General features: G+C 35.1%; 1 protein-coding gene across 1 annotated transcript in view; it reads right to left on the bottom strand.

Moving 5' to 3' along the window:
* Positions 1 to 8,657: 8,657 nt before the first annotated feature.
* MDGA2 (MAM domain containing glycosylphosphatidylinositol anchor 2) overlaps positions 8,658 to 10,579 on the bottom strand; it is a 1,262,343-nt gene continuing 1,260,421 nt past the window's right edge. The window contains exon 17 of the mRNA XM_053697669.1: positions 8,658 to 10,490. Within this exon, the coding sequence (XP_053553644.1) occupies positions 10,402 to 10,490 (89 nt within the window). The 3' untranslated portion in view covers positions 8,658 to 10,401. The remainder of the gene's footprint in view (positions 10,491 to 10,579) is intronic.

Here is a 10,579-nt window from a genome sequence, read left to right as displayed (position 1 = left end):
AAGCAGCATGCCCCCTCCTCCTATACTTAACATTGTTAAGTATAAATAAAGTTGCGCGGTGACGTCATCACGTAATTGCGCGTGTCGTCACTGTGCATCACGTGAAGCCCCGGTGATGCCTGTCACTCTACAGGCATGATCGCCAGTGTAGGAGCAGTAAGGATCCCCCAGATCTCCCTCAAGGTGGGAGAGTGCTCATGACGGCTCTGAGCTGTCATTAGCACCAGAGTGAGAAACTCTGTGATGGCTCAGAGCCGTCATTAGCACTCAAAGGGTTAATATGTAATTTAGTTAATTTAATTGGTAGTTTAATTTAATTGTAGTATAATAGTTAGGGTCGGTTAATGAATAGTTTAAAAATAGTTTATTTTAATTCTACAGGTAAGTTTGAATTTATTTTAAAATAGGGATGTTATAATTTTAATTTAAAGTGAGAGGCTTGTTAAGTTTAGGGGTTAATAGCTTAATTTAGTTTATGGCAATGAGGGGGGCTGGCAGTTTAGGGGTTAATAGGTTTAGTTTGTTGGTGGATGTTAGAACCACAATAAAAGCATAGTCTCAATCTTCTTCTTCTCTGACTTTCAGACTCTAAAGGGTTTGAAGGAGGAGAAATCCATGGGTTCCTCCAGTGGGGTAAATGGAGCTGTTGAAGAGGTAGAGGAAACTGCAGAAACCGGATGAATAGAAGGATGGGAGGGAAGGACCCCCCGAGTTCTATCTCTCTCGGCTTGTCTCTCCTGGAAGTCAGAGTCCAGACTGATACAAAGGATTATAAAGTCATCCAAAGAAGAAGGAATATCACGAGGTGAGTTAATCTTTGATGCATTCATGCAGACCTCTCCTAAAGGCTGCCTTGAAAACACTGCCATCCCAAGTAGTTTCAAGTGCGAAGGTATGAAACTCGATAGCGAATTGTGCCACAGTTCTTTTGCCCTGATGGAGATCTAGGAGAGAAAATTCTGCAGCAGAAGTACGGCCAGAAGTCCCAAACACAGAAGTAAGTGCAGAAATGAACGCATCAGCATCATTCAGGAGTGGAGCGTTCTGTTCCAAAAGGGGAGAGACCCATGCTAGGGCCTTGTCTTTCAGTAAGGAAATGATAAAGGTGACCCTTGATTGGTGAGACTGAAAAGTGTGAGGATCAGCAGCCTGCACTGGTTAAGAAAACCCCTACAATCAATAGTACCTTCATATTTGTCAGGCAATGGTATCCGGGGAATGCTTACAGAAGCAGGGAAAGAAGCCGCAGTACTAGGAGCACAGACTGGTGGTACAACAACAGGAGTGGTATTCCTTGCTGCAAGTAGTGCAGAGAGTTGAGCGATAATAGCCTCTAGTTTGGAATCCACACTCTGCAACTGTGTGGTATGGGTTCCCAACATCTGTCCTTGAAGATAAACTGCTCTTGCTACTTCATTTGGCTCCATGGCCCAAGTATAATGTAATGCTTGTGGGATATTCAACTATCAGACCGAACTCGAACAGTAGTCTTCTTATCCCAGCGTCGAGACGGAATGATTGGGAAAATCCCGGAGCAGAGAACGTACGCAAGATGAGGTAAGCGGCACTCACCAAAGGCAGGATAGTCTGCAGAGGCAACAAGCAGGGAATCAGTAGAAGGCAGCTCAGGGGTAAACCACTAGAAAGGTCAGACAGGTAGGGTTTGGCAACAGTAAGGCAATCCAAAGGTAAACCACTTGAATGGTCAGACAGGCAGGTGTTGGCAACAGTAAGGCAGTCCAGTACTTTAAGTATTAAGCAAGCAGAGTAGTCAGACAGACAGAGTTCATCAACAGTAAGGCAATCCAATACTTTAGGGGTTAAGCAAGCAGAGAAGTCAGACAGGCAGAGTTCAATAGCAGTGAGACAATTTAGAATACAGTAAGCTGTCACACCCAGCAGCACACAAAGTAACACCTATACTTAGGCAGTGATAGGTAGCAAGTGAGTAACTTACATAGGCATAGGATTCGCACCACAGGAGATCCTGACTGGCTTCAGAACAGAGGGAGCATGTTGCGATGACGTCACCATTGCACACAGACAGGAGCTGACTTTCCCCTAGGCAACAAGCAGAACAGTAGATGCTGCGTCCCTAGCAACAGCTAGAGCGGCACGCCATGACAGAAACTGTTCAAAGATAGACGATTTTGAAAAAGAATCTAAAATTCTGAGTGAAAAATGTATACATAAAAAATATCTCAAGAAGCTAATAAAGCTAGTAAATAAGATAGATCGAATTTTGGAGGAGAATTCCTCAGGGGGGATACAAGATATCCATAATCCTAGGCAAGGAATCAGTCTAATTACCACATTTCATAAAGCAGCACCTGAAATTAAGAACATTTTACACAAACATTGGGCAATACTAAAACATTATAAGCTCCTAGTTAATATTATCGGAGACAAACCACAAGTAACATTCAGGATAAATAAAAGTTTTTTAAAAAAAACTAGCCCCTAATAAATTAGAACTACCTAGAACAAGCTGTAATTGGTTAGAGAAGCAAACAGTGGGATTTTTTTTAAATGCAATAGAATGAACTGCAAAAGCGGTTTACATACTTATAATAGAAACAAACCGATGAAAGTAGTTACTTCACATTCAAATCTAAAACCTTGCACTCTTTAACAAATGACGAACTGTCAGACAGATTATGTAGAGTACTTGGTTGAGTGTAGTTGTAATTTACAGTATATTGGGCGTACGAAACGTACATACCAAAAAAGATTAGCTGAACACATAATAAATATAGAAATATGTTTGTCAGAGCACTATAAAATAATACATAATAAAAATCAGATATGTCTAAGAGGAACCATTCTGGAACTTGTTTCCCCTCTGAAGAATGGAGAGGATAGATTTAAACATTTAAGACAAAGAGAAACTCTTTGGATACACTATCTGAATACCTTAAAGCCTTCAGGTCTTAATAAGGATATTGATATAGTGGCCTTTATTTCAACTTTCAATTTCTAATGATTACACTCTATAATTGTATAACCAATAGGTGGTCCTTTGCATGTATTTATGTTTATATTTGGTTTTAGGGGTATATGTATGTGGGCATATGATTTAGAAGTTTTGCACATGCGCGTAAATTTATATATATATATATATATATATATATATATATATATATATATATATATATATATATATATATATATATATATTTATTTATATTTGAGAGTACTATGTCTTCTAGAATTTTGGTTGTTGAGACATTTTTGTTCTCTTCATACAATATACTCTATTAGAAAACTTTGTATTTTATAATAATAATTTTTTTACCTTAATATTTCTATATGGCAGTTTATTTCTCCATCTATTATACATAGTAAATAGGGTCATAGGAAAATAGTGCCTACAAAAGATTTTTATTTAACTCCAAATTAGAAACAATATATTAGGGAATATCTGTTTGCTGTGTATTCTTTGCATCTCCTTGTGTATATGTTGTATATGTAAATGTAATCAATAGTAGTATTTTTTTAAATCCATTGATAAATAAGTTTGTTAATGGAACTTTGATCATGCGACCAGAGATCTACCAAAAGAATTTCTGCTTTTGTCAAGAAAAGCATATGATTTGAGCAATGAAATCACATGACAAAGATCCGACCAATTAAGAAGTAGACCAGTTTTGAGCCTGTCTGTTAAATGTTCGAAACAAACCCCGGCACGCCATGAACTCGCTTTTCCTCTGATGAAGAAGTCCAGGTGATTTTAAAACATGTAAGGATTACAGCGGGCCTACTGGTTTACGACCATTTTAGATGATTACGAGCACAGCGTTTACCTGCTATAGTGAAAATCTTTGAATATAATGCATTAAATCAGATAAAAGCAATTAAGGATATTTTTTCTAAACTTGTTTCTTTTATTCTGGTGTTTGTATTACATTTTACTACACCATTGTGGCGACTTTGTGTTTCCCTTTATTGAAAGATCGGAGACAAAGTACATAGATCTGAACTCAGAGATCCAGCACTGGAGTCACAGCAGCTATGCAAGAAAGGGGCAGAACAGCACAGCAGATAGTGAGTAACGTTCCCTCTCGTTCCTGTGCTAAACACACTTTATAGGATTGAGGTTAAATGCTGTAGGTAGGCTTTTTGGCCATTGTGTCGCTGTACATACCATTAAAAACTCACTGGATTTTGTGGACTCTTACGTTTTGTTTTTTATTTTCTATATTTTTATTTTTACACTGACATTTCACTATTGTATTGCTGTCTGTTTCAGATTCTACTCTGTGTAGGATACATATATTATATATTTATATTGTTTTATATGGTATGATTAACTATAGAAGTCCAGCTTTTGCATTTTGTTTTAGGTTTTTGCACTGGATGACCCTTGTTTTTGTTTGTGTATGTATATATATATATATATATATATATATATATATATATATATAAAGAGTGCAGTGACATCACCAAAGAGAAGGAGACTTACCTTCTGAACCTAATAGCCGCATCTCAGAGACATTGTTTCACTGTAACGTTCCGTGATAGCGAAGGTTGTTGAAATAGTATATTCTCTTTAAACAAGCCAGGTGATATCACTTTTTATTAATATATATTTTTACTCTATACGTTTTGGGGGATATTTATCAAAGGTCTGGTGGACCTGATTCGACAGTGTAAGAAAATCTAATGACATGGCCTCCTTGTTCACCTGATCTGAACCCCATTGAGAACCTGTGGTCCATCATCAAATGTGAGATTTACAAGGAGGGAAAACAGTACACCTCTCTGAACAGTGCCTGGGAGGCTGTGGTTGCTGCTGCACGCAATGTTGATGGTGAACAGATCAAAATACTGACAGAATCCATGGATGGCAGGCTTTTGAGTGTCCTTGCAAAGAAAGGTGGCTATATTGGTCACTGATTTGTTTTTGTTTTGTTTTTGAATGTCAGAAATGTATATTTGTGAATGTTGAGATGTAATATTGGTTTCACTGGTAAAAATAAATAATTGAAATGGGTATATATTTGTTTTTGTTAAGTTGCCTAATAATTATGCACAGTAATAGTCACCTGCACACACAGATATCCCCCTAAAATAGCTATAACTAAAAACAAACTAAAAACTACTTCCAAAACTATTCAGCTTTGATATTAATGAGTTTTTTGGGTTCATTGAGAACATGGTTGTTGTTCAATAATAAAATTAATCCTCAAAAATACAACTTGCCTAATAATTCTGCACTCCCTGTATATCTAGAGCTTGATGTTACGCTCTAGAGTATGTGAGTACATTAACCCTTCATTATATACGCATAAGTGTATTACAGGACTTCACTATTTGCAACTTTTCTTTTTTGGAGGTTCCATTTTAATCTGCAAGCAATAATTTTGGGAGTCTTTGTTTCTTTCAGTATATCCTTTTGTGCACTATTACATTGTTTTTGTTAACTTGTAATATGAGCGATAAACCCAATGCGTCCAAACACCCTTTATTGCTCTCACACAAACATTAATGCTCCACCCATAATCTTTCTCAATATGAGGAAACAAAAAAGTATAACTAATATAACAAAGAAATACACAGCACAGAGTGGAAAAGTAAAGACAAATTAAGCTAGTAACGTAATGGACAAAATCTCCAAAAAATTTTGCAGATAATTGTTGCTGCTTTAATAAAATCTTAGGGAGATTCCCCACTCTTATTATAAAGCACACCTACCTCACCCTAGCTAACGCAAATACCAGAATAAAGAAAAAACACTTCAGAATAGAAATAATGGCTGCTGCCAATTGAGGAAGGGAGCAGAGTGAGATGTGCTGTAAATAGTAATAATAGCGCACTAAAAACCTTCAAAAAACAAAGTTAAGCCCCCAAAATAAATGCTGCACTGTAAGTTGGTCCATAAACAATTAAACTTAATTTGTCCCTGTCACCCCTCATAAAGGGACATAAGCAAATACATGTTGCAAACACCCAGCTACTGACATGACACTACGTACCTTCTAAATGTTTTTTTGTCTATAATATAGATGTTAAATTGTACCTACTAATAACCTGTGGGCTATGTGAGTTAATATACTTACCTGACAGAAACCCACTCTACTGTGGATACTGAGCTGCATAGTGGCTACATTCAGTAAAACAGCAGAGGATTTTCTATATGAGTGCAACAATGAAGCCAAACAGGAGGAGGCAAGGGACATGTCCCTGTGACACCCGTGGCAGGCTAGTAACCAAAACTGCCACAGGAGAATTACTTTATACAGCCTTAGTACTCTCCTATATCCTTTTCTTTTTATAATAGCTGTTGTAGGGTTGTAATGGGTCTGAACTTATGTCAGAGAACCCCTTTTCACAAAGAATTTGGAGCACTTCAATTCTTCACCTACTTCTTTGAAGGGAAAGGTAAGACTGGGATATTGAAAAAGGTAAAAGGATTAAAAGATTGTGGAATGTTGGATATATTTGCCTCCTACTAGTGGACAGGAGTTGAATTCCCATGAGTAATGGCTCGCTTACTGTTACAAAAAGAAATGTGACTTAGGAATTATTATTTCATATTATTTAAATTTAGAAAACTATATAGTATTGCAGTAAATAAGGCCAGTTGAATGATTGGTTGTATTGGTACAGGTGTTTGTAGCAGGAATAGTTAGGTTTTTATGACACTTTACAGATCACTAGTTAGGCCTTATCTTGAGAACTGTGTGTATTTCTGGAGGCCATATCTTCAGTAGGATATAAACAAACTGGAGTTTGTTTTCAAAGGGTAGCAACTGAAATAGTACATGGTCTAAAAAATGAAACGTACCAGGAAAGGCTCAATGGCCTGTATAGCTTAGAGGAAAGAAGGGAAAGAGGTAATATGTAAGTAATTTTTAAGTATATTAAAGTAAATGTCAATTTAGATGAATCAGTGCCCGGTTTTTTAATAATCCTATTAAAAACAAGGGCACTCATTTTCTTCAAATACTTACCTTTTAATCCTGACAGCCACTGAAGCGCTTCCTCCGCCCATCGCAAGCCCTCTTCGTGGTTAAAAAATGAAGAATCCGGCTTCCTCCAATCACGGTGTTGCCTCAGGCCAAGATTCCCCCGGGGGGGAAGCCGTGATTGGAGGAAGTCGGATTTGTCATTTCTGACGTATAAAGAGGCTTCCGATGGCCGGGGCAATCGCTGGAGTGGCTTTGAAGATTAAAAGGTAAGTGTTTGAAGAAAACGAGTGAAATGTAAATTTTGATGAATTAAAGTTCCCTTGTTTTTAATAGGATTATTAAAAAGCGGGCACCGATTAATCTAAATTGACATTCACTTTAAGAGACTTAACTGAGACTGTGAGCATCTAACCAAAAGAACAATTCCTGAACAAGGGGTCCTGATCTCAAGCTGAAAGGTAGTAAGTTCAGGATTATTTGCACAAAAAGGTTGGTTGAATCATAGAATACACTTCCATTTGAGGTGGTAAGGTCAATGCTTGTGGCTTTTCTATAAACTAGATTATACTTTTAGGCAATTTTGGGCAGACATGTTGAACCTATAGTTCTTATCTGCCATCAAACTCTATGTTTCTATACAATTTATGATAATCAACTATTGAAAATACTATCTACACAAATACAATTTTATTATAGCACAAGATTTATAGCCTCCAAATTATTGAGCCATTTTTTTCAGCTATCTGCTAAATGTTATACATATTGGTTCAGCATTTTTTCCTGTAATCTTGTATAAATATATTCTATCACCATCCATAGAAAGAAAGAAAGAAAGAAAGAAAGAAAGAAAGAAAGAAAGAAAGAAAGAAAGAAAGAAAGAAAGAAAGAAAGAAAGAAAGAAAGAAAGAAAGAAAGAAAGAAAGAAAATGGCGTAGAATAACCTTTTAAAATACAGGATCTCTTTAAATTTAAATTTTTCAAAATGTGTAGCTAGTGATGTTGATAACAAAATTACCAGCTACATTTTTTTCATCCAATCAAAAGTTGTAATCATTTGAACATCAGAATTCATCTTATATATATTTTTTTAATTTAAATGAAACGAAGCATGACATCATCAATAATGCTATTGCCTGTCGTATGATGCAATTCTCTGTTTTGCTTGCAAGCTCATAAAAAGTCAATGAGTTTCCTTTTATACGTTTATTTCTAAATGTATTGAGCACAAGATTTATAGCCTCCAAATTATTGAGCCATTTTTTCAGCTATCTGCTAAATGTTATACATATTGGTTCAGCATTTTTTCCTGTAATCTTGTATAAATATATTCTATCACCATCCATTGAAAGAAAGAAAGAAAGAAAGAAAGAAAGAAAGAAAGAACGAAAATGGCGTACGAATAACCTTTTAAAATACAGGATCTCTTTAAATTTAAATTTTTCAAAATGTGTAGCTAGTGATGTTGATAACAAAATTACCAGCTACATTTCTTTCATCCAATCAAAAGTTGTAATCATTTGAACATCAGAATTCATCTTATATATTTTTTTTTAATTTAAATGAAACGAAGCATGACATCATCAATAATGCTATTGCCTGTCATATGATGCAATTCTCTGTTTTGCTTGCAAGCTCATACAAAGTCAATGAGTTTCCTTTTATAGGTTTATTTCTAAATGTATTGAGCAAATATTAAAGTATGAAAGTTGTGTACTAAAAAAAACAAAAAAAAAAGACAACTTATCATACCTTACCTGGAAAGAGGCTTTATTGAACATAGCTGTAAAAGTATCTTTTTTTTTTTTTTTTCAATTTAATTATTGAATCTGCACAAACATTTCTACAGAATAAAAAAAGAACTCAAGCCTATTTGTATGTTGACTACAGCTTCTTGTGCTTTGTTTTTTTTTTGTTTTTTTTTTTAAATCAATATCCGCAAAGTTATAGACTTTTTTTTTTATTTGTAGCCCAATTTCTTGCATAACATTTTGCAACTATCAGGTGTTTTAGATAACATAAAATAATAATTTTCTGTAGATAAAAGTGTCTTGAAATGAAGTAATTTTTCTGATAAATTAAAGAGAAAAAAAATCATAGCCAACATTATAAGAGAACATGTACAATGCATTGAAAAAAAAAAGTGGCTGGTTAATAGATAATATTTAATCAGGTAGCTCAGTCATTTTTTTTAACAGTTTTTTGTAAAATTGTATTTTTTTTTTTTTTCAAACTTGTCAAAATAAAATATGTCACAATCTGCAGAAAGTCTGATTAGTGGGCAGAGGCATAAAACCCTCAAATTTTATAATGAAGACTATTTTCAGACCCAGAATTGCTGTCGAATTTGTTTTCACCTGCAGTCTTAGATACCCATAACATCATATTCTAAAGATCTGACCGATTTCATTTCAAATGTAGATAAGAGAAGGAAATTCTGTTTCGACTAAAAAAAAATATTCAGGCAACTTTTCAAAATACTTAAGCAATTCAGTAATTGGAAAAGTTGCATTTTCCAATTTTTTTAGATTAAGATATAAGATTTGTAAAATGTATAATAAACTAGAAGGCCATGGCTATTTAAAAAAGTGAAACAAAGAAATTTGTGTTGAAAGAGCTTATGCAGCAACTTAAGTCCGTCCTCTTCCAATAGCAGATTCCTTATTAGGCCTGTGGTTTGTACCCATGGGTTGAAGTATATTTATAAAAGAGTTTTTTTTTTCCTCCACAAACCACTCACAGCAGTGCAAGCTTTTTTTTTTTTTTTTTTTTTTTAACATTGTTCAGGCTTGTTTAATTGAAGGCACTTGGTTTCCTGGCAATTTACAAAAGGTGGTTGTTTGGTTTCATTATTACAACTGATGACTTGGTCTATTATTGGTGATAAAGTGGCCACAAGCAAAATCCCGTAAGTTGAAGAAAACTTGTAAGACTAGGCTGCTGTTCTTGGAGACATCTACATGCAAAAAAGATATAGCGTAATACCTTTAATCAGCATAGCTATGAGAAAATGAAACATATGTTCAAAGGAGGATTGAGATTTAAAATGATGGCAGCCAAGGCATAAGGGCTTACTTTTTATTCCATACTAAAAACCTTTGTGGATTTTTAATAAATGCCAGATCTTTGTGTACCCTGTTTACTGTGAGGTTTGGTTGGCAGGCCATTCGATTTCCATGGTAACAAGCAAGCTCTATTCATTTGAAACAAAACCAGCCATGACTTTGTGCTTTGACAAGGATTTTCATAACTCCCATTTTCAAGAGAATTATATCAGATAATACTGTATTCATGAGAACCACTGAAGCACTTGAACGTCTCTTCTTTTTGCAGGTCATGTGTAGTTTGTAATAATTTATATTCCATGTTTCATTAATTCCCAGTGCTTTAGTGGAGGAATCTTTGGTAGTTTGTTTTCCAGTTGTCCATTTACAAAGACTCTTTCTTGGTACTAGTTCCTATTGAATGGTTCATAGCCTCTGCCAGGGTATGGTCACCTTTGATGACTTAAAAAGGAGAGGAAGAGGAAAACTCGATACAGCCATATATGTACTAAAATCCCAGTTATACCAGATGCTGGAGCTAAAAATGGAAAGCATAAAAAAATTAAAAACAGAATAATCAGTGTCACAAAAAACAAACACATTATTTGTATAGCTTAAAGGACCAGT

The sequence above is a fragment of the Bombina bombina genome, chromosome 1, assembly GCF_027579735.1.
Source record: "Bombina bombina isolate aBomBom1 chromosome 1, aBomBom1.pri, whole genome shotgun sequence".
NCBI classification, from domain to species: domain Eukaryota; kingdom Metazoa; phylum Chordata; class Amphibia; order Anura; family Bombinatoridae; genus Bombina; species Bombina bombina.
The sequence above is the reverse complement of the archived record's forward strand: the minus strand, read 5'-3'. Positions and strand labels throughout refer to the sequence as shown.